Below are 24,203 nucleotides of genomic sequence, written 5' to 3' on the forward strand. Positions count from 1 at the left end.
GCTCCGTTATTCAACAGAATTCCTGCTGTTTATCTCTGTAATCTATTTAAAAAGACGTTGGGGATAAAATAACAATAAAAATATTTGTACAGCAATATTTGCACTGAACAGTTTGTTTCTTTTTTTATGACTATTAATGTCACAGCAGATGTACTGTTGTATTCTTTACTCACCAACATTAAAAGTTCTTAAGTCTTACAACGTTGATTTACTGTGGGAGAAATATTAATTTAATCCCCTGCTGAACCTTCGACGTAGGGCTCTATTTTGATACAGGCTATAAACGCAGAGCAAGTCGTGCTTTGCAGAACACTAACCTGCTCCGCCAGGCAATTTCATATCACACAACATGCACGAATTGAAGGATGTGGGAGGGAAAGGCTGAAGTCAGATAAAATCGGCCATACGATCATCAAATATACTATGCATGCCAGAACGACATTTCTTAGGTCTCTTAAATATTTATTTGTTCAAATGTTTAATTATTTACATCTAAAATGGGCCACCTCTTCAGGTCAAACGGACCAAGACAGTATCTTATGTCTGTTTGTACGCTTTATTTGGTTGCGTGTAATAGTGAACCTCCTCCTCTCCACACCCATGTCGCGTTTCTTAGACCCCTAGACCCTGGAATGTGACACCTGTTTTTGGGGTTCATGAGGTGAAATGCCTGTTCTGTTGGGTTAAGACCTTGTGACGGACTTGGCCACATACATTTCCTGCTGGTTTGGATGAAATTGTCTGTGAACTGGCTGACAACATGTTTCTGTTCATTGCTGCATTCCTTCTGCTATTACCAATAAGATATTAATGTTTTCATATTCATCTTTTTAATCAACACTTATTTGGCCTTGTTATGCTGGAGTGCGCGCACACACACACACACACACACACACACACAGTAAAGGAGCAAGTGTCTTCACTCAGAATGAAGATACAGATGAAAAAACAGAACAAGCAGACTAAAATCTATACAAAGCAGTCATGAAGTTTAATAAAAAGATCAAGCAATATCCAGATGAAAGTACAGTTTTTTTCTAGCCTGTACGATAAGTAACTGTAAATATGAATTTAGGTCACACAGCAGTTCTGGTCCTGGTGGAGTTACGGGCCTCCTTGCAGGTCAGCATTACAGAATGGAGAGCCTGGGTGTATGCTGCCACAGCAAAAAGGAAAAGATCCATAAAACTGTTACCACAGTAGAGAACAGACGCCCTAAAGTTTAGGTTCCTGTGGCTTGGTCACTAGCTACACACCTCGGGGGTTTCTGAAGAACACACAGTTGTTGGCGCAGGTTTCAGGGTGGGAGTCCCAGAAGCTGTCTCCACAGCTGCACAGGGGGGGGAGGTCCAACTTCTCCTGAACAATCCGCTCCTTCATCTGAGCACGAAGTGCATCGACATATCTGGCAGAAACACAGGTCGCCCATTTACAGTTCTCTCCACAGTGTTACATACACAATATCACTCAATACCAGTTTTTACAATAGATCTCTATTAATGAAGACTGTGGTATGTAACAGTGCTGTTTAACTACATTAAACCAGACATGGACAGCATGTTATGTTGGGTTGAAATGACCATGATGTGGTGCTAATTGCAGGACACTTTGTCATTGGAAAATGTCCTAGCTCGGACATCAGTCCGAAAATCAAGGGAACTTAGTCTCTCATTTGCAGGACTTTACCTCATATTGATTTTAGCCTTCTGTGCTTTCTCAGCCCTCTCCTCCTCCTCCTCGAGCCTTAGATGCTGCAGGATGAGAAACTGCCTCTCAGCATGTTCAGCTCGCTCCTCCTCCTCCTGCTTCAGTCTTTCCAGTCTCCTCTCTTCGTCCAATCGTTGTTGTTCCTTTTCAGCCTTTATCCTGAGGTAGGAAATCCTTTGTCAGTTTTTTTAGGATAATTCTCACAGAATCAATACCCAATGTCTGATAGGAGGTGTCTAAATTAAAGCATTGTGGTTAATTTATGAATATTTTAATACTTCCTGTGTAGGTCTGCCCTATGACATGGATGCAAAATTAAACCAAGCCAGAGACAATACTGTTCAGCCTCTACTAACTCTGATGATTTAAATAATGATTTCATTACACAAGAAGTGTGTGCATAAAAGGATTTGATTGGATGGCGCTTGCTCCAATCTGGAAAAGTTGAATATTGCCGTGAGCAACATGAAGCGGCAGATTTCATGTCAACTATTGAAAGTGAATGGGAACCATCTCCAATGTGTATATGTTATTGTACTGGAAGAGGTGTGCCTGCAAGTGGAGGTATTATTTTAGGTGGACATCACCAGGCAACTCTCATGAGATGCTTCCTGTGGCGCTGGTGGTCCCTCACATGCTCTCGTTCGATGTCCATGAAGAAGCGACGGTGTGTGAGGTACTGAGACTGCCTCTGCAACATATCAATGTATAAAGAGGGTATTAGGGTAACACAGTATGATACAGCTCTAGAGTATGGACCGATCACACACACACACACACACACACACAGCATCTGGAAGGTATTCACAGCTGATCACTTTTTGTTATTTAACAACTTTATTCCAAAATAGATTTAATTAATTTTCCCCTACACACAGCACCCCATAAGCACAACATGGAAAAAGTGTAATTGAGGTTTTGGCTAATTTATTAAAAATATAAAAACTGAGAAAGCACATGTATATAAGACTTGACAGCCTTTGCCATGAAGCTCAAAATTGATCTCAGGAGCATCCAGTTTCCACCTACTAATTGAAGTCCATCTCTGGAAAAAAAAAAACAGTTGATGGGAGATGGTTTGGAAAGACACACACCTGTCCATATAAGGTTCCAAGTTGACAGTTCAGAGCACAAGAAACAAAGCAGAAAGTCATAGTAATTGTCCGAGACAGGATTATCTTGAGCCACACATCTGTGGAAGGTTACAGAAAAGTTTCTGCTGCTTTGAAGGTCCCAATGAGCACAGTGGCCTCAATCATCTGCAAGCGGAAGAAGTTCAAAATCACCAGTACTCTTCCAAGAGCTGGCCGACCACTTACGAACTAAGTGATCAGGGGAGAAGGGCCTTAGTTGGGGAGGTGACCAAGAACCCAATGGTCACTCTGTCAGAGCTCCAGAGGTCCTCTGTGGACAATTTACCTTTTAGAAGGACAGCCACATCTGCAGTAATCCACCAACTGGGCCTGTATGGTGGAGTGGCCAGATGGAAGCTACTCCTTAGTAAAAGGCATATGGCAGCCTACCTGGAGTTTGCTAAATGGCACCTGAAAGACTTTATGTCCTGCCTTCTCAAATCAGTCTTCCCACCACTCCAACCAGCCAAGTTCTTTTTAACCTTTAAATCCAGTAATTGATAGAGTAAAACCGAACTTTTTCAGGCCACTAGTGTTTGTGGTGTCACCAGTATTGGTCAGGAAGTAAAGCTCGCAACAAACACTTCTTTGAAGTGGTGGTAGTGCCTACCTGTCTTTTCAGCTCCTCGGAGTCAGTAGTGGTAAAGGTCGTGCTCGGGCCCGCTGAGAAACCTCTCGCCAGTTTCTTACACGCCTGACATGCACAGAATGCCATGAAGATTAACCGGAGTTAAAACCGCTTGCTTTACTCGAAGCCTCAAAATACTCACAGAGTCCTGGAAGGAGACGGTCCTGCCTTTTCGCGGATGGCCGTGCTGCCCGGTCAGTGAAACATCTGTGCATTCCTCATTCCAACACCTTGGTTTCTGGCCATAAACCAACAACATTGGCACCAGTGGAATCAGTGAGGACGGTGGCCTCGGCCTGTTCCTCATCTCTGTCACCACCTGGCTGAACTAAGACTACAGCACTGGATTCAGCAGCAGGCTGAGAAACAGTTACCTGATGCTGCTGCAGATCTTTCCTCATCGTTGGTGCAGGTTCACTGACAGAGATGGCCACTCCTCTCCCTTTTCCAGCAACATCCTCCCGTTGTGCCTGAAACCCCCCAGCATGGTTAATACGAGCGATCTGCAGTTTTCTCTGGTGAAACACGATCTCCATTCCTCACCAGTGCGGCCAGTCGGCTCTGCACGGCGTGTCGAAACGTCAGCAGACGGCGCCGCTTCTGGCCAAGGATCTGCTGCTGCAGCTCTTCCGTGAGCAGGGCCCGGACCTCCACCACAACACACATACACCTTTAGAGTTCATTTCTACCTGGAGTACCGCGTTTATAAAGATAAAACAGGACGAGCGAGATGCCCACAGCGGGATGTTGGTGGTGAATTTCCTCGCCGTTTTCCACCCATGCTCCAGCTGCCATCACCGCTTCACTTCTCTCGGCAAGGCGGCTATTCTTCTCTTTCTTACGTCCTTCTCCCTTCATTACAAACGTCAATGTTGTACGCGGAGCCTAATGCACTAATTAAAATTTCTCCCAACTCTAAATCAAACGTGTAATGAGATATAGCGTCTGAAAATAAAAGACTGCTATTCTCTGCGGTTTCCCCGTTGTTACAACACCGCGTCCCTGCGCGCTTATTGGCCAGACAGCCTACACCGGAAGCTGTTCTAAGCCAATCGCGTATTTACGATCGGAAAGCCCGCCCACCTTCCGGGTCAAACGGAGTGACGACTCAATCTCGCACCGCAGTTCTTTTAGATGTACTGAGTCTTTAGACTCTTTGTTATAACTAAACTTGTTTATAAGTGTCCTGTCCTATGGTATGCTATTCGACTGGTCAATTACAAGGGCTGTATTATTCACGCCAAACACAGTTACTACTCTGGTTTAATCTGTTCTAATGAAGGTAATACAAAGTCGCTATTCTTATTGTATAAGAACATTATACAAGCCCCAAATTCTCGACCATCCTATTTGTACTCATCTGCATTCTTTATCTCAAATTTCCTTAAACAGTGATAACATGGAAATTCTACTTATTATTTCTATTTATTATGAATGGATTATCTACTATTATTGGTACTAAATCAACATGATTCAAACCTGGAAGTATTTTAATTGATATTGAAACTTTTTCCTTTTCAATCTAATATCAATAACATCACCCAATCTGCATGATCTCCTTTCATTTACAGTCTACACGACAAAACTACCTCCATAAGCTTCAGCTGGTTCAGAATTCTGCCACCTGCATCATTACTAGAACTCCTTCTATCCATCATAGAACCCCCATTTTGCAGCAACTCCCCTGATTCCCGGGTAAGTCTGTGGTTAAATTCAAAATGATTCTGTTAGCGTTTAAGGCCCTTCTCCAGGTTGCAACTCCCTCATGTACCCTCAGCTCATCCTCTTCCATCCGCTTGAATGTCCCTTTGGCTCATGTTACTATATGGGGAGCAGAGCTCACCATCACCCAGGTTCAGAAATTTGCTCTGTCTCAGATTTGTAGAATATATGCTTTTTTGTTACTTTGTAGTTTTTGCTGTGATTGTACGATTGTACACATTTTACACACTACTTATTACCTGTGGTGTGTTACTGTACGTCAGCTGCTGCGGTGGCAATTTGCACTTTTTTAGCAGTCTGTTTTCTCTGAAATACACTCAGTGTTGGGGAGTAACGGAATACATGTACTGGCGTTACGTATTTAGAATACAAAATATAAGTAACTGTATTTCGTTACAGTTACCGGTTAAATGAGTGATAATCAGAATACAGTTCCTTTTTTTAAATAAATGGATTACACGGCGGTCTTTTCCTGTTTCATACGTTAGGCTATCCCCTCTCTATCTCCTCTCTAATTTTGGTAATTCCACGCTGCGTGGACACGCATAAAGCAGGTATTCTGTCGAAACATGCTGCCTATCGAGCTGTTCTGCATGCGCAGTCCCTCAAGTTTGCGCTGTGTTTCAGCGCCCATAAATCCATGCTACCCCTGATATTGTAAATAAATAAGATTTAATTCACTATTACACCATGATCTTTATACTCTTACAGTGCACATGGACTGAGTGTGTGTAAGGTGACACGCCATCACCCGGTTTAACCTCGCAGCGAGGAAGGTGCGGTCCTAATCAAAAAGAGGGTCATTTTTCTTTTCTTGTGCAAGGCTACTTTTTATCACTCTCATTTAATCTGGTAGCACTAAACCTTTAATAAGCAGCTCAGTAAAAAGAAATATGTCATTAGAAGAACTGTTCTGCACACAACATCAGGATATTAATGCTCTGCCACAAGAACAAGTTTTTTCAAATTATTAAAGAGGGAACTCGAGTTTCCTGGTTACTGGCAGCACAATTATGTGTGAGGACTGAAAGACTGCTTATCACCATGAGTTCAAATCCGGGACTGAGCCTTATGTCTGTGCAGTTTGTGAGCCTTCACTTTGCTTTCCGTGGATTTCTCTGGTTTCCTTCTGCTGTCCAAAGGCATGTGGCCAATAAGAACGCCACTTAACATTATGCTTAGAAGCCAACTGAGCATCTCACCTAGCCTGTCCTGTATAGTCCACCAGGGACACTCGACATGTACACACCATACATCTACCATAACAGGAAGCAATTAATATTAAACAAGGGGTCGAATAAAACAGAGTTAAGAAAGGACTGCATAAGATACCACATAAAACACTGCATACAAGAACCACCTGACACTGGGTTAAATGCCAGGGTGTAAAAGTGAGTTTTTTAGTGGGATTTAAGTGATTGACGGCGCCTGTCTGACACTGATTGGCAGGTCATTCCATAGATGAGGGGCGGCCACTGCAAAGGCCCTGTCACCTCTGAGCTTGTAATGTGACCGAGGACCTGAGAGCACGGGGTGGAGTGTAGGAATGGAGTAGTCTGATAAGTAGGCTGGAGCCGAGACATTCGAATAAGGGAATTTTAAACTGGACGCTAAAACAGACACAGAGCCAGTGTAGTGGGGCTAAGATCTGGGTTATGTGATCTTGCCTGTTTGTACCAGGGAGAAACTGGGGCAGTGATGGCCTAGCGGTTAAGGAAGCGGCCCTGTAATCAGAAGGTTGCTGGTTCGAATCCCGAGCCGCCGAAGTGCCACTGAGCAAAGCACCGTCCCCACACACTCACCTATGAACCAGAAGACCCAGGTTTGGATAATATTGATTTATTACCAATAAGTAGAATTTCCATTTGATCACTGTTTAATTTAAGGAAATGTAATGAACATGAGTACAGATAAGATGGTAGAGAATCTGAAAGACACACTGTGCATCACAATGACTTCACTTTCACTTTCACGTGCAGTTGAATTTTGTACTTATTTTAGGTGAGCTAGAGATGTCTGGCTGATGCCGAAAAGCAATGAAGTACCAGAATGAAATGTACCAGAGGACACCGTAACAGCAGACACTGTAACGGCTGAAACTTCAGGGATCTTCAACTAGACCAGTGGCATTATAATGGACATGCAGTGTGAACCGTAGGGCCTGCAGGGTGCATCCCATTAAGACATATTGTATGCGGTTGTGATGTTGTTACCTGTTTTCTCGGGACAGTAAGTCAGGCTTCTTCTACGGTGGCCCTGAATCACAAAAACAAATTGAGAATCACAATTACATGAAGAAACCGGAAAGTGTAGGTACCAGTCAGCAACAGGAGACATCACTGATTGGACGACAGTCTTTCGTCTTTGGAACCGGACGTTCCTCTGCCTGTAGCGCATTTCGTTTGAACGGCGGAATGTTTTGTTCAGACTGTGGGAAAAAGTTGGTGGAGGAGTCACCGAACTTTTGCAGCACCTGTTGCAAAAGGCTTTATGACGCATCTAGCATCGGAGACACTTCACTCCCATCGAGTAAGTTAATAAGCATGATAAAAGGTTTGTTTTTATGGTTGTATTAGCCTAGCATTCGCTGTTTCCAGACCATAGCAGACCAGAGGGCTGTTCCACGAAGCGAACTTGGAAAATCGAGGCTCATTTGAAAATGCACACTGCTGTCAAAATGACTGCTCAAGACTTTTCTAGTTGTGAAGGTTTGGGGGCAGTTCTAGTGTTGAACAAACCTCACAGGCATAAGGAGGTCCTAACACTTGGCTTTTGGGCAGATTATCTCCTTGATTCTGAAGGCTTGAATGGATACCTTGTTGTTTATAGTTTTATGAAAGGAGTGGTAAGGAAATAAATTTTAATGTACTACAGTGTTTACTTTCTTCTTTCAGAGAAGGCAACAGCAGTGTGTCTGGAAGATTTGATGATGTTTGCCACAGGGCTGACGGCAGTTCCACCGGCAGGAATGACACCACCACCATGCATCCAGTTTTTAAGTGATTCGCCTTTTCCAGTTGCAAACACCTGTGCAAATACTCTGAAGCTTCCCATCTGTGACTCATACAGCATCTTTAAGGCCAACATGGACGTTGGAATTCAAAATGCTCCAGGATTTGGATGTTCTTAAATCACCAAGGTCATGTTACAGTCACTATGTTACCCTGTCAAGTTCAGCTGCCCTTGGCACAATACTTAACACATTCATGTGAGAAAGCAACTTCCATCTTGTTAAACACTTGTTTTATTCTGAATATTGTGTATGTTGGAAAAGTAACAAATGCTGGACACTATTTATAAATGGTTTTATTAAAGAAAATTTAAAATGTTTCCTTGTGGTTAAATGTTAATATTTAAATCCATACCAGGTGCTGTATATTATGAACAATATTATATTCAATTTAGCAAGAGGGAAAGGAACCACTACATACATTAAAAACTGAAGGAAAAACAGAAGGGCTGGAGCACTCCATTGAGTCCAAAGGTTCTATTAGGTGCAAAAAAGGAAAGGCACTAAAGTGCACTTCTGTTTTTCATTATGGCTGTCCATCAGCTGTAGAGCAACTCGTGAGTGGATGACGTGCGGAGTGCCTTATTACACATTCAAAACTGAAGTTCAGTTAGTTGGTGTCTAAAACCCAGCTATGTCCTTCAGGGTTAAATACAGTTCTGTGGCTGATTCCCAGTCTTGTGGCTGCTGCAGTGTAGAGCATCCAGTTCCCTCTCCTCAACAGCAAATCCACAGTCTCTTGAACCATATCTGCAAAATGAAAATAGAACAGTGAAGGATTTTTTTGCTGACAATATGGAACTATATAAATCAACGCATGCAGTGACAGGTTATAAACTGCTCTATCATACTAATGTGTAAAATTATGAATATATATTAACCAATTTAAGCAATAAGATAACAATTTGCATTTAGTTTAATGCCAAAGCCTAATTCATTTTGTTAAGAACTCAAATACCTGTGAGGTAAGAGATAGAGTTCGTTTGGAATCCCCCCTGGACACGATGCAAGTCTGCTTGGCCGGATCCTGTGTTTGTTCCAGAGGTCTTTGCATTGATCCAGGTCTGTCTGTAGAACCCTGCTGAAGCAGAATCTCAGCAAGCATTGGTGTTCGTGGCTTCCATTGAAGTTTCCAGAGTCTCTTAGGTCTCCAAACAAGTCCATCCAAAACTGAGACCTGGGTATATAATTAGTAATGTTTAAGTATCAATTTAGCTTTGTTCTTGGTCATTTTATAGTGTTTGAAAAAAAAAATATCCCTTGTTACATTTTAGTCTAATTTAAAACATGCCACAAATGGATGTCATACAAAGTAATGCATATTAGTTTTTTAGCGACCCAGCAGTAATGTTATTGTTAAAATACTGTATTCTTTTCACTCTGCTCTGTGTGTTGGTTGTGAGGAGTGGAGAGAGAGTTTTTTTTTCATTTTGTATTGGCGTGGTTAAATCTAGACAGGCATGCTCTTTTCGTCACAACAGCTGACAGTCACCATTTTTAGTTCCTGTAATAAAGTGACGGCTCTTAACGTCTATCTCATCCAACTTCTCAACACGTCCAGCAGGACGCTACTATATTCTCCTAAATGCATGTATAAAAACGATCTGATCAGCTTTTACTGTAGCCTACATCTACCAGACACAAATGTACCCACCTTCCTCTTCTGAAATAAGACCGCCATGACTCGATGCGCTGATTCCCAGTAGATGATCCGTAACTGTGGCTTGACGATCCAGCATAATAGTCCGTGTGCGTGTGACGGAGCGTACACTGTATTGCTGCCATAGTCCCATTCTCAGTCCCGAGGTCTGTTCGTAATCTCATTGGTACCAAGACTCTTTACACAAAATATTCTCGAATAGCGAGAGCTACGTTTGGGTCACAGGTAATGTTCATGTTTTGAAAAATGCGCTACAGGCAGAGGAACGTCCGGTTCCAAAGACGAAAGACTGTGGGTCCAATCAGTGATGTCTCCTGTTGCTGACTGGTACCTACCCTTTCCGGTTTCTTAACGTAATTGTGATTCTCAATTTGTTTTTGTGATTGATTCTTCTTTTGTTTGTGTGGTTTGCACTTCAGGGCCACTGTATTCTTCTCATCTCATGCAGCATGACAGTTGTAACCTTGTTACAATTACTACAATGTTATTACAACCACAAAAAGCACTTCAACTCTTCATTGAGGCTTGTTCAGTTTAATTACAGCACAGATTTACATGTAGATATTTCATACCTATGTGAACATTTTAAGGTAGGTTGACTGGGTGTGGGAGAGGATTCCTGCAAGTGAGACACAAAGGCCTGAAGTGCCTGACGTTCTTCCTACTGTTCCACACACACAGCATTACTGTCTTTGTCTTATACATGAATCTGTGTTTATCAGTTCCAGACAAAGTACCAGATTTTGATACAATGCTTCCTTTCAAATGTCCAGATCAGCATGAACAAAGAGCCTTCTGTCTCCTTTCTGTGAATCAGCAAGCATATTCTCTCAGCATGAGAACAGTATGAGCACTACAATACGGGAAAAAAACTACATACAAGAAAATCAGATAATATTTTACAAAAAATATGACCAGATTTGATCCTAATATGAGGAGAGACTTAAAAATGCTACAGAAATGAAAACTGGACTCCTCACTATTATAATTATACATGTTCACTGTTCATTAAAAAGAAAAAGACTGTAATATCAGTTTTGCATTTTAATTGGAACTGTACATGAAAATACTATAAGAATTTGGAGAAAAACTCAATTGTTGAGAGTTAGTGTTCATATACATGAAGAAAAACCCTAAATTGTCTGGAATTGAAGAAAAACTAGTTTCAAAATCATGAATTGGTAATATAGACAATTGGGGATTGCATCAACAAAGTCTATAAATATCCCACATAAGTATGACATATTTCCACTAGTTTGTTTGGTCTGCAGAAAATTTGAACGTATAGGTGTTATGATCTATACACACAATACTGGAGGAATTTCTTTTCTTTTTGCAGCATCACAGTTGGCTTCACAGTTGACAGGACAGTTTTAGGATGCGGGGTCCTCTAAGTCCTGAGCTGCATGAGCTGATGGAGAAGTCATGGGAATTCGCATGCAGCGGCTGGAGCTGTGGCTCCGTGACGGGGACTGGGACGGCGAGCTCTGGCCTTGCCTTCTGTGGTGATGTGAGGGTGGGGAGTTGGTGGGTGTGCGGGGGTACTTGCGGGAGGACCTCGTAGGGGGTTCTGGAGAGCGTGAAGGTGGCAGAGCGCTATTGTAGCTTGGGGGGCTACTTCCATTGGTTGTACACGCTGTACATGTTGACTCTTGGTCATTGACATTGGAGTCCTTGAAAGAGAGAGATGAATAGGACATTCAGCATATGGGCACCATATGTAAGCACTCATGAACTCACTCCGAGTCCAGTATTTGCCAGTATGTGTGTTGTTGCTCAGAGGTCACGATGAATATAACATTTTCTGGCTTATTTCTTCACTCAGATGCAAATGCAGGTGTCATGTCAACCGCCTGGCCTCCAGCCCACCAAAGGGCACACGGGGGACCACGCCCTGGATCAACCTGACGAGTGCCACACCCACGACACCAGGCAGTATAAAAGGGGCGAGGCAAGACCAAACAATTGCCAACTCATTCGTCATCCTTCTGTCCTTGCCACAAGCCAACTTCTTTTGCCCCTGACTTGCCCCTGGAGATGCCTACTGCTTCCCATTCTGACCTTGATGTTGCCAACCGTTTCTTCCGTACACGACCATGGTGCCAGCCCGTTCTCTGATGCAGAATCCGCCCTTGGGATTACCCTGCATGTGGTTCCCAGGAAAAGCCTGTCACCTTCCGGTTCCGGGTGCCGCATCTACCCTGCCAACCAAGAGAAGGCGCAGCCCGCACCGCGCTTCCCAGCCGTCAGCTGCTACTGCGTCCCACGTCCTCTTACCGGATAGCAAGTGATGCCACTGCCAACCCTTACATTTGCTGAAACAGTTTTAAATGTTCTAAATGCAGTTTTGGAGCTGGGGAGTTTTCTGAACTCCTTCTTCACCCTGTGAAGGAACAATCTCTACCTTCTCCTTCAGGATATAGAGTGCCACTGGATTCCTGCGTTCATGACCAGTCACTTTTGGAATGTCCTCATCTGGTGAAGAAACACAGAAAAACTGATGACTGTTCAAACTTGGTTTCTATGTAATTTTATAAAAAAAAAAAAAATTAAGTCTATAAATACCTTCATTCTTGTCCTCATTATGCTCAATGGGACGATTCTGTGACCTTTTCTTGGCAAGTTGTCTTTTTTTCTTTGATCTGAAATGACAAAATAAATACATTCACATTAAACCTGTAGCAAAAATATTTGCTTAATTGACAAATTAAGAATTGTTCTATATTTATGACTGGCTAACATTAATTTGGCAGGAAATATATAAAGAGTGCTCACAATAAAAGTTCTGTTGGCTTACTAACACACAAAAAAAGTTTCGTACTTTTTGGAGGGTTTCCAGCAGGCACACACAGTCACAAGTGTGATTAGGAGGAATATTCCCCCAGTAGAGAGGATGATGTAGAGGGAGCTCCTTCCTGGGAGGAAGCAGTGCTATGTTGGTATTATGTTGGTATTACATTGCAGATATTTTTCCTAGTACAGTACTGACAGAGTTTCAGTGGTCACCACCACCTACTGTAGACTGTGAGCCGGATGGGGAGACTCTTCATGCTGCCAATGGGGTTCTCCACCAGGCAGCTGTAGATGTCATCATCAACCATCATTACCCGTGTGATGGTCAGAATTTTGTGATCTGGTGACAGGACCATCCTGGACTCATTGAGAAGTGGTTTGTCCCCCTTGACCCAGCTGTACACAGCTTTGGTGCCAGTATCATGGGTGCAGTTGAGAGTGAAGTGTTCAGTCAGCTCCAGAACAGTGGAGGCCGTCATGTGCACATAGGGCCTGGAAATGGGCTCTGACAACAGACACAGCATCAGGTGACAATAAGTGACACCAGTTGTCCTACACAGATGACTACTGCAATAACAAAGTATTTGTCAATTTGTTATCAGGATGGATCATGAGCAACATAATAATAATAGTAATAATGAAATGATGGAAGTGCAGTACCATCCACAGTAAGGTTGATACTGCCCTCCCCAGGGAATGTGTCATCAGTGATGGAAATCTCCACCTCGTAGATGCCTTCATCTGACAGTTTCAGGTTGTGCAGCAGGAGGGTGCCATTCTCAAACACCATGATGCGGTCTCGGTACTCTGGCCTCAGGTTTCCAATAATCTCAATGCCTATAGACTGCACCACAGTTACTGGCTTGTCCCTTTTCAGCTGCCACTTGATAACAGGAGGGTCCAGGCTTGAGCTGGCGTAGCGGACCGAGAGCAGGGCTTCTCCACCCACTGTTCCCCGGATTTGGGAGCCCAGCGTGGTGATGTTCACTCCACAGACACCCCCTGATTACATCAGACATCATTTTAATCAGTCACGCTTGTCCTGGTTCGAGGCTCAATTAAACTCATTTGACATTGCATCAACAGTAATGAAACGGAATGTTCAAGGTCTTTCAGAAAGAGAAGCAGCACTGTCAGAGCTGACACTACCAGTATGATGAGTGCATTTCTGCTAGAGAAAGGCTATACTGATTGAATGGAATATTGGGAGCGGTGGGAGCTGCGGAGCAGCCCGCATGGCAGCACTGTGCTGTCCTGCCAACTAAGGGACGGTCAGGATAGGGAAACAATAGCAACAATTGTTGTGACCAATGTCCTCCCTGGCATCGCATGAAAAGCGCCCTCAGTCAGACCAAATCAATGTGACGGGATGGATAGTCACACATTCAAAAGACAAACAACATTCCTTCTTGTCAACATTTTCCACACAGAAATGGGTTTAAAAATAAGCTGTCCGTGCTCATTATATATTAAACTGCATATCATTTCCTATTTTCATATTAGAGAAGAATGGTGTCCATAGTTACATTATGGTGCATACATTACATTTTGTGATTTGTTTCAGATATTTTTTCTTTATATTTTAACAGTTCCCAGCAAACTAAGTGCAAACTTAAAGTCCACTTAAAGTACAAAGCCATTAAACACAAGTCTACTGTGATCTTCAAATGAAATGAAAAAAGAGTCCATTTGAAGTCCAGCAGTCCAACAAATACACCTTGTTCCACTTGGTCAAGTTTGTCTTACCTCCCTGGAAAGAAGCGATCAAGTACCAGACAAGTGAAAATGCCGGCGCGGCTAATGCCTTACAGAAAACGTCTCTCTCTGCCTTCATCTTGAGTCTAAAACTCTGCGTTTCAAGCAATTAGCATGAGCTCATTCTGAGCACGTCCCCCGGACAAACACATGGTCAGAACGATGCCAAGGCGGGACAAAAGAAACCGTAAATAGAGCATCACAGATGAGTTTATGTGTGGTGGGGGTTGGGAGGGGACTACTAGGAGAGTGATGCACGTAGATATCAACACAAAATGTGGAAGATGAAGTCTGAAAACCAATGAAAAAATATCTGCTTTATTGATATAGACAAAACAATAAATTAGTCAAATGTTAGCCATTAGTTAAGCAATGTGTACAGTATGTATACTGCAGCTCTGAAGGTGTAGAACCTTGATGGAGTTTAAGAACCTTAAAGTGCCTTTTTGCTGGGGTGTACTTGTGTCCTTTCATGCTTGGTTATAATATGGAAATAATCCACATAACACATCCTCAAATCGTAAGAACAGCTCTACTGTTGCTGATATGTATAAGAAGTGTATTCGATGTGTAAATTACACCACATCAGAAAAAAACATCACCCACTGCACAATTTGGGAAAAATAGGATTAGATGGGCGTGGCCAAGTGAAGCAGACCATGCTAGTCACAACACCACCATGGGAATTCCATCCAAGGAGTTATGAAACCTCAATGAAATACTTTAAAAGGACATTCAGATCCGATACTAAACTGCAGGAGACTGAGTTTAATCAATCAATATTTTAATTAGCCATTTACTTAAAAAAGAAAAACCACAGTAACATGCAGCACAAAGTATTGAAGCTGGAGCCCTCTAGTTGCAGCCTGGGCCCGAACAAACAACAGCATTATGTAGAGCGAGGGCACGGAGGGGGCTGGTGACCGAGCACACACTGGAGTGGTGTTAACCCCGGAAAAGAAGGTTGTGGTGAGTTTTGGCCATACTCCGCCCTCACCTGATAGTCAGCTCATTCATGCTGGCTGCTAAGGCCTGAACTTTCCTCTGCAAAGGCCACCAGTTCTTCCGTGCCACCACCTCTGCCGTTATTTGAATTCTGGGGTGCCATGTAGCTAGCGTAATGTGGGCCCATTATACCACCATTGCCCCTAGATCCACCTAGAAAGAACCAGAAGAGTTTGGCTCTCCTGGGCAATCTCATCACTGAGATCCCATGCGATGGGTGTGATGATCATGGAGGAGGGCCGAATGCTGCAGAAAACTGCCAGGAGAGTGAACCTGCTCTCCCGTTCAGCTGACAGGGTCGATATGTCATTGAAATTAAAATGGCAGAAGAACAAGGCCTGTCGGATGCAAGTAAATTGAAGGGATGCCTCGCTTAAACCAGCAGGTGGCGCCATTCTCCCAGCGTTGCCCTCATGGCTAGCAATTCCCTGTTTCGGGTTCCTTCAGCTTTCATGAAATGAAGAACGGGGAGGAGCTTCCTTGGGTTACCGTGGTATTGCGACAACACCACCCCAACTTACATCTCCGAGGCATCCACTTCTGTCTGGGTTCAAAAGCTGTCACAGCACTGAATCGGCAATTTTAAAAGTTTTAAACAACATTCTTTTAGCCACAGATTTTTTTTTTGTACTCTTGGACATAACAGTTGCTCAGGGTTCTATTCTTGGGCCTCTTCTCTTCTCTTTGTACTTACGTCCTCCAGGTTCAGGTCTTGGGAAATATGGCATTGCATAAAATTTCTATGGCGACAAAAGTCAAATCTAAACACTAAAATGAGAAAAGGTGTGTTCTGCAAATTCGTCACTGAATTTTTTATATTTTAATGAAAAAAGACAGAGGTCATGTTGTTTGGAGTGAAAGATTGACTTAAGCTCTTTAAAGTCAACACTTAACACAAAAAAATCTAGGTGTTAGACTAGACAGTGACTTGACATTTAATGCACAGATCAGTTCAGTTGAAAACCAGCTTTTTTCAACTGAAGTCAAGGCACTTCTTTCTCTGCGTCACTGTGAGATTTTAATTCATGCTTTTATTACAAATTGTCAGGACTTATATAAGTTCCCTCAAAACACATCTTTTTTCTCCTTGGCTTTTAATGTTTTTTTTTTTTTCTGTGAACAGCATTGGTCAACTGCATTGTTTTAAAGTGCTTTATAAATAAATTTGAACTTGAACTTGAAGTTAATTGTATCTCAGCTTTCACATACAATTGCTGCATGAGCAAGTGGGAGTGAACAACTCATACATGTTCATTTCAAGTTTTCAAAAAATGAGAATGTCATCAGTGTACACCACGACAAAGTGCATGAGCATGTTCCTCAAGACATCATGTACAAAACCCTGAAAAAACTTCTGGGGCGTTAGCAAGGTCGTAGGTCATCACCAGATATGGGCAGTTGCCCGATGCTATGCTAAAAGCCATTTTCCACTTAAATTCAAATTCAACTTTTATTTCTACACAGTCATACACAGTATGAAATGCTTGTGCGACTGCTATAGGCCTCAATATTACAAATAGGCAAATATTGCTAATATAAACAATTATTGCAAATGTATGTTTTAAACATAAATTATGTGTAAATTATATAAAGTATATGTAACATGTTGGGTGAAGTTGTGCAAATGTGTAAGGTGAAGCTGTGCAAATGACTGGGGGGAAAGGGTGGTAGTAGCCTAGTGGGTAACACACTCGCCTATGAACCAGAAGACCCAGGTTCAAATCCCACTTACTGCTATCGTGTCCCTGAGCAAGACACTTAACCCTGAGTTGCTCCAGGGAGACTGTCCCTGTAAATACTGATTGTAAGTCGCTCTGGATAAGGGCGTCTGATAAATGCTGTAAATGTAAATGTAAATGTGGAAAGAGTCCAGAAGTTGTTTGAGCTTGTATGGCCTGTGGGAAGAAGCTCCTCCTCATTCTCTCTGTGTTGAGCTTCAGGGAGCGAAAGCGATTCCCTGATCACAGCAGAGAGAAAAGTCCATTGTTAGGGTGGCTGAGGTCCTTCACTATCTTCCTGGACCTGGTCCAGCACTGCCTGGTGTAGGTTGATTGAAGGTCAGGGAACTGTAGGGCTCGTCTGTCCTGCATGGTGCTGTTTCCAAACCAGGTTGAGATATTTCCCGTCAGGATGCTCTCTATGGTGCAGGAGTAGAAGTTCCTGAGCACCTTGGAGGGCAGTCTAAAGTCTCTCAGGCGTCTGAGGTGGTAGAGACGCTGCCGGGCCTTTTTCACCACGGTGTTGATGTGACAGGACCATGACAGGTCCTGCGTGATGTTAACACCGAGGTAACGGAAGCTGTCCACTCTCTCCACTGGGCTCCTGTTGATGACAGGGGTCTGGTAGGTCCTCTCCTGCTTTGTACTGAAGTCCACTATTAACTCCTTTGTCTTGCTGATGTTCAGGTGGAGATTGTTCCTCTGGCACCAGTTCACCAGATTTCCAACCTCCTCCAGGTAGGCCGTCTCATCGTTGTCGGAGATCAGGCCCACCACGACAGTGTCGTCAGCAATCTTAATGATGGTGGTGGAGCTAGTAGTGGCTGCATAGTCGTGGGTGTACAGGGAGTACAGCAGGGGGCTCAAAACACAGCCCTGGGGGGCTCCAGTGCTGAGAGTGATGGAGGCTGAGACATGTCCACCCATCCTTACTGCCTCAAATCACCCAGGTAGGAAGTTGGAGATCCACTGACAGAGAGATGAGCTGAGTCCCAGGTGCTCTGAGTGTCCAGGTGGGTGAGTGCTGTGTGGAGGAGATGGTGTCGTCTGTACATCAGTTTGGACGGTGGGCAAATTGTAGTGGGTTGTGTGGGTCGGTAATGAAGAAATGATGAAGTCTCTGACCAGCCGTTCAAAGATCTTCATCACTACTGAGGTGAGGGCTACAGGGCGGTAGTCGTTGAGGGAGCCAGGATGGGTTTTGTTGGGGACCGGAACAATGATGGACACCTTGAAGCATGTGGGGATCACCGACTGAGATAGAGAGAGGTTGAATATCTCTGTGAACACAGGTGCTAGCTGGTCCGCGCAGGCTCTGAGGATTCTCCCCGAGATGCCGTCCGGATGTTGTTGCCTTATAATCCATTACTGTCCTTAGTCCCTGCCACAGGCTCCTAGAGTCACTCTGTTTGGGTTGTGACTCTAGACTCACCCCCCACACTTGACCCTTCTGCACACAAGGAAAAAGGAGTGATACAGAGAGGGACCCCCTTCCAGGGTGGAGTGAACCTGCAAGTGGTGTCAGTGCAGGGTTTGTGATTGTCCAATAAGAGAATACGTCCAATGCCAGATGAGCAGATGAACATGAACAACTTCATGATCATGGAGATCATGGAGCCACTGAGGATGACAACCCCCTCTCTCAAAGACCAGGTCGTCTGTCTTTCCACAAGATGTCAGGATGACCTCAATGATTACTGGCCCATAGCACTCACACCCATCATTATAAAGTGATGATGTAATTTCGTCTGCCCTTCACACAACCCTCTCCCACCTCGACACTTAGTATGAAACGAACCAGAGGGTCACCACAGCCACCACCACCATAACAACTAAAGCTTCAGGGATCTTCAAATGGACCAAATGGATCTTCAAAAAGACGCTTGCACCAGAATGCACTTGCACCAGAATGCAGCTCAGCATTCAATACAGTCATCCCTCAGAAGCTTGTAATGAAGTTGGACATGCTGGGAATAAGCTATCCACTCTGCAGCTGGATCTCGGACGTCCTAACAGACTGGCCTCAGTCTGTGTCTATAGGAAATAACATCTCCAAGGTCCTCAGACTGAGCACAGGTTCCCCACAGGGATAAGGGCTGTTCACTCTGCTGACTCAAGTACAGCTTGAACCACATCATCAAGTTCGCAGATGACACAACAGTAGTGGGGCTCATCACCAACAACGAGTCAGAGAGGAGAGAGGAGATAAAGAGAGGAGATAAAACATCTGGTGGATTGGTACCAGAGTAACAAGCTGACTCTCCACCCTACTGCACATCGATGGATCTGCTGTTGAGATCATCAACAGCGTGAAGTTCCTGGGTGTGCACATGACAGACGACCTCTCCTGGAGGTTCAACACCACCTCCACCACCAGGAAATCCCAGCAACATCTGCACTTCCTCAGGAAGCTGAAGAAGGCCAACCTCCCTCCTCCCAGTCTCACATCATTCTACTGAGGGAAGTGTTCTCTGCTGCTACATCACTGTCTGGTATGAGAACTGCACTGTCGCGTGAGCCTTGAACGGTAATTGGCCAGCGCGTGACAACAAACCCTCTTTTTAAAATGGCAGCTTGCCACTGCCGCGGGGAACTGCCGTGTGAAACAAAGACTGTATGAGTATAAAGAACAGAGTGGTAAGCGGTCTGCGAGGGCGAAGTAGAGACCAAGCAGGCCATTGTGTTTTCCATCACTGTCTGGACAAAGAAAGAACTGGCAGAGGTGTGAGTGCGCAAGCGCCTAATGTAACGCTGATGCAGGGCCTCAGTCACATATTCCTTTATTTCCTGGACCTCCGGTTCAGAGAGAGAGTAAACATACAACCGAGGAGGCGTTTTACACGAAATCCCAGCCCTGGACAGGCGGAAGTTGGGCCTTGTGCAAATGTATGATCTCGGTAGGAAGGTGGCATGCACAGGTGTAGGGGGGAACAAAACACTGGGATCTACATGGAGGTGACCATGAGTGTATAATGTTATGTTTTCGTAACCAGGGGATTCCAAGAATGAACTGAAACCATAAATTCTGTATTATGTGTTGGAATACAGACTTTAAGGGGACATGTAAGAATGGAAATGGATTCGTCTCCTAGGTAGTACCCTTCCAGGGCCTGGATGGAAACCGGGGGATCCAGAGGTCGGGTGGGGATATGACATGTAGACACCAGAGCTCAATCGATGAAATTACCCGCTGATCCAGAGTCTACAAGAGCTGGGACAGAAACACAAACTAGGCTAGTTACACAAACCAGGTTAGATAAACACACATTTGTTCCTCCAATGCCCTGCTCACCACAGTACAGACAGACCCCGACGAGATGGTGTGCAGCGGGGACAGCGCTTCGGGTGAAGACACACAGCTCCAGCTCCAACTGGATGCCGGGATCCAGTCCCTCTGGGAACATGGGTAACAGCGCATCTTCTCCCCAACTGCTCTCCTCTGCCAGGATACAACTCGAAGTCCAACAAACGTGCTTTCAGTTACTAGGGGAGACTGAGGGCCAAGGCGGGGGCTTCGAGCACCCGGGTGTCACCTCCCGTTCTGGTGGAGTGCTTTCTCCCCGATGAGCCATGGCACGCGGCGCCGTGGGATGACGTCAGCGAAACCCAGAAGCGGCAACGGAGGCATTCCTCCAGCGGAGAATGGCCCGACAACTGCCCGTGGGAGCTGATCGTGCCATGGGTCCGGGATGTCCGCAGGGTGGACGACCCTTGGAGTCACCGGTGGGAGGACATGGATGACGAAAGCGACGAAAGTGACGTGGATTTTCGTTGGCCGGTCGGATGTCCGTGATGACCCACGTGACTTCCGGGGGTACGAGGAAGACGAGGGAGACACAGACAATGACAAGAGTGACGAAGACGCGAAGACCCATCCCGGATAGTCTCACGTCCCTCCCATCAGTGTGAGTACAGCTCATGGAACAGGGCGACAGGAGGTCGCCAGCCAGCACCAGCGCCCCCGCCTGCTGGAGAAGACGTCCACCCCCCTCCACGCCACACGCCCACCACCGTCTCCACCGACGCGCCCAGCCCCGTGTGGGAGATCCCAATGGTCCCGGGACCCTTCAGTGGAGCAGCAAGTATGTGCCAGTCTTTTATAACATCATTTGGCATGTACTTTGCTGCTCTTCCCTCCCTTTCAGACGCGTATAAGATCACCACCATCCTCTCGTGTCTGACTGGGTCAGCATGGGGCTGGGGCACAGCCCTCTGGTAGCGGGGAGAGACAGACAGAATGGGTTTTCAGTACTTCTTGCAGAAACTGAGAGCGGAGTTTGATCGGCCAGACCCTGAGCCAGGGATCGAACTCTGCCCCAGAACTACAACCGACGCCAGTCAGGATCCGGGGCAAGCAGACCCAGCACTGGTGGGCGGCGAGAAGGTCGTGCCTCCCGAGATCCTGGCTGTACCCCCTGAGGAGGTCCCGAGGGGGAGCCAGATGACCCTCTCTTCTGTTTGTCTCTGTCTGTGTGTGTGTGCGTGGCATTTGTGGCCACATGTCGCCCCCACTTCTCCACTTTATGTCCACCAGATGGTGACCCAGCAGCGGAGCCGAACCCCAGGGAGGGAGTTCCTAACCTGACTGCACTGGTCCAGGACGAGGTGGATGAACCCCAAGGTAACCCTAAGTCCAGCTGGGGGGGGTGCTCCCTCAAATATTATTTTCGGGGGGTGCAGTTCGGGTTGGGGGCTCCTCCTGAGTGGATGGTACGTGGGGAAGCGACGGAGCTGGGTCCTCCGGTAGTCGGTACGGAGGGCGGACCAGGCATGGACTTAGCATGAAACGAACCAGAGGGTCACCACAGCCACCACCACCATAACAACTAAAGCTTCAGGGATCTTCAAATGGACCAGTTTGAAGTGACTTCTCCACCTCTACAAAAGTAGGACTTTTTCTCTTATTGGACAATCACAAACCCTGCACTGAGACCACGTTTTGTGTGGAGTTTTTCCTAATGTGCAGAAGGGTCAAGTGTTTACATTTACAGTTACAGCATTTATTAGACGCCCTTATCCAGAATGACTTACAATCAGTAGTTACAGGGACAGCCCCCCCCGGAGCAATTTAGGGTTAGTGTTGGGGTGTCAACTGTAAGGCCTGTCAAAGCCCATTGAGACATACTGTATGTGATTATGGGTGATATAAGAAATAAATGTTGTTGTTGTTGTTGTATTCTGTTTTGTAAGTAAGTATTTTCAGTCACCCAGTGTGTTTTGTATTTTTAATAGATGTGTTTTCCCAATGGTACCCTGAGATATAAGTGTCTTATGTATGAAATGGTGTGTAGTGAGCAGGAGTAAGTGTGTTGTAGAATTGGTTACACTTTGTTTAAGGTGTAGTTACAACAAATTTAAGTTATGTTACTTTGGTTTGAACATGTGTCTATAGTGTTCAAGCAATGGGTAAAAACTGTAATAGTAAAATATCAAATAATTAAAGTAGTGTGGGGAAGAGTGAACCCCCCCCAATACAACTTACACATAACATAAAGTACCCTAAATCAATATTAATAACATTAATAACAATCAAAAATTAACAATACAATACAAAACATATACTAACAAGAAACAAATATCATCACCAAAAAGACATTAAGCAACCAAACTGAAACTCAAGCCAAAATTATGAGTCAAAATACAGAGCGTTCTAAGTAATAATTTGTTCAAATAATGCTGCTAATACTGGAGAAGTACCTGCGGTGCTACTGCTCAACGACACACTCCTTGTGTGCCCATCATCTTCTTTAGGCTGAGCTAGCCCATAACCAACTCAACACATCTTCTACAAGCATGTCTCCTTTCAACCCTCACTGGACATTGTCCTCCCTGGTTTACCTCAGATGCTCCTTATGGTCAATATTGCTGTCATAGGTCTCCACCACATCTTGTCTCTGGATTTTGGTCACTGCTGCAAGTCCCATGTACTCTTCAGGAGATTATTTTTAAACATTATTTTATAGTACAGCTATAGGGTGGGGGAGAGACCACAACTGTCATTATTCTTACATCTGCAAGACAGGGTCAGATGATTAAACGTCCTTTCACAGTACATTAGTCATTTCCTGGTGGTCTGCCTGGTCAACACTGTGTTTTTTTGCAATTTCACATCCTGATTACAGACTATGAATTCTGCTGCATTCCTTGTTCTATAAATGAAAAATAAAACATCAGTCAGTCCTAGTGTAATGGTCTTACTGAGAGGACGCCAGGGAGACCATGTCTACTTCCTGGTCAGCTCACTGTGAGATGGGTGGATTGAGGGTCTCCCTGGGTGGAGCCCAGAAGTGAGTGGGGTGTTTGAGAAGGAGGAGAATGGGTTTGGCAGCCTCCCTGCCAATCTGGCATTGCTACATATAAGGGAGGACCTGAAGATCAGGATAGCTGAGCGGTGATGGTTGCAGGGATGAAGACACTAAGTGGATGTAGTTCGAAGGCAGACTCCATAAATTCAATTATATTTAATATATTTAAACTTCAATAAATACAGTTTTTAAAATATAAATAATAAAACATAAGTCAACCTCTAAAAATCACCAATAAAACTCTCCTCTCAATTCTATGAGACTACAGCACTATACATTTAATCATGTTATTTTTTTGAACACTTATTCGTAAATTGAAGTTATAGAAACGTATTATGAATTGATCATTGTTGTATGCCTAAGCACACACATTCACAAACAGAGGATACATGGTCTGTCCTTGAGGTCCTCCTTAGCTGGTGCTTCCCTTGCCACAATTGCCACAGTCTTTTGTCCACGATGCACATATTGTCCACGATGCACATATTTTAAAAGCAGGAAGGGATGCTGCAGGAGGTTCCGTTAAGCATCTGTTCCAGAAGAAGGAAGGGGCTTCAGCAGTGTCCAGGACTGTCTCTTTTCCAGAAGAAGGCAGAGGAGCTGCAGGATTGTCCAGTAAGCCTCTGTTCCAAAAGCAAGAAGAGGAGTTGTAGGATTGTCCAGGAAGCCTCTGTTCCAGAAGAAGGAAGGGGAGCTGCAGGATTGTCCAGGAAGCCTCTGTTCCAGAAGCAAGAAGAGGAGCTGCAGGAGTGTTCAGGAAGCCTCTG

At 44.6% G+C, this 24,203-nt stretch overlaps 2 protein-coding genes and 1 long non-coding RNA gene across 3 annotated transcripts; 1 reads left to right on the forward strand and 2 right to left on the reverse strand.

Annotated features, from left to right (window-relative positions):
* Nucleotides 1-968: 968 nt before the first annotated feature.
* On the reverse strand, nucleotides 969-4,505 carry ccdc15 (coiled-coil domain containing 15). Its single transcript, XM_028983862.1, has 9 exons — nucleotides 4,207-4,505; nucleotides 4,012-4,116; nucleotides 3,843-3,938; nucleotides 3,611-3,706; nucleotides 3,451-3,534; nucleotides 2,295-2,398; nucleotides 1,687-1,866; nucleotides 1,257-1,405; nucleotides 969-1,156 (listed from the first exon to the last, which is right to left on the reverse strand). Exons 1-9 carry the CDS (start codon nucleotides 4,324-4,326, stop codon nucleotides 1,077-1,079), a joined length of 1,014 nt encoding a protein of 337 aa, XP_028839695.1. The 5' UTR covers nucleotides 4,327-4,505; the 3' UTR covers nucleotides 969-1,076.
* On the forward strand, nucleotides 4,377-8,509 carry LOC114792578 (uncharacterized). The gene is made up of 3 exons (XR_003750137.1): nucleotides 4,377-4,750; nucleotides 5,040-5,163; nucleotides 8,085-8,509. It is a non-coding gene; the product is annotated as an uncharacterized LOC114792578 (long non-coding RNA).
* Nucleotides 8,510-10,378: 1,869 nt separating this feature from the next.
* hepacamb (hepatic and glial cell adhesion molecule b) lies at nucleotides 10,379-14,573 on the reverse strand. The gene is made up of 7 exons (XM_028983769.1): nucleotides 14,400-14,573; nucleotides 13,314-13,655; nucleotides 12,877-13,158; nucleotides 12,682-12,775; nucleotides 12,426-12,502; nucleotides 12,265-12,335; nucleotides 10,379-11,533 (listed from the first exon to the last, which is right to left on the reverse strand). Exons 1-7 carry the CDS (start codon nucleotides 14,485-14,487, stop codon nucleotides 11,234-11,236), a joined length of 1,254 nt encoding a protein of 417 aa, XP_028839602.1. The 5' UTR covers nucleotides 14,488-14,573; the 3' UTR covers nucleotides 10,379-11,233.
* Nucleotides 14,574-24,203: the final 9,630 nt, after the last annotated feature.

The sequence above is a fragment of the Denticeps clupeoides genome, chromosome 6 (assembly GCF_900700375.1).
Source record: "Denticeps clupeoides chromosome 6, fDenClu1.1, whole genome shotgun sequence".
Classification (NCBI taxonomy): domain Eukaryota; kingdom Metazoa; phylum Chordata; class Actinopteri; order Clupeiformes; family Denticipitidae; genus Denticeps; species Denticeps clupeoides.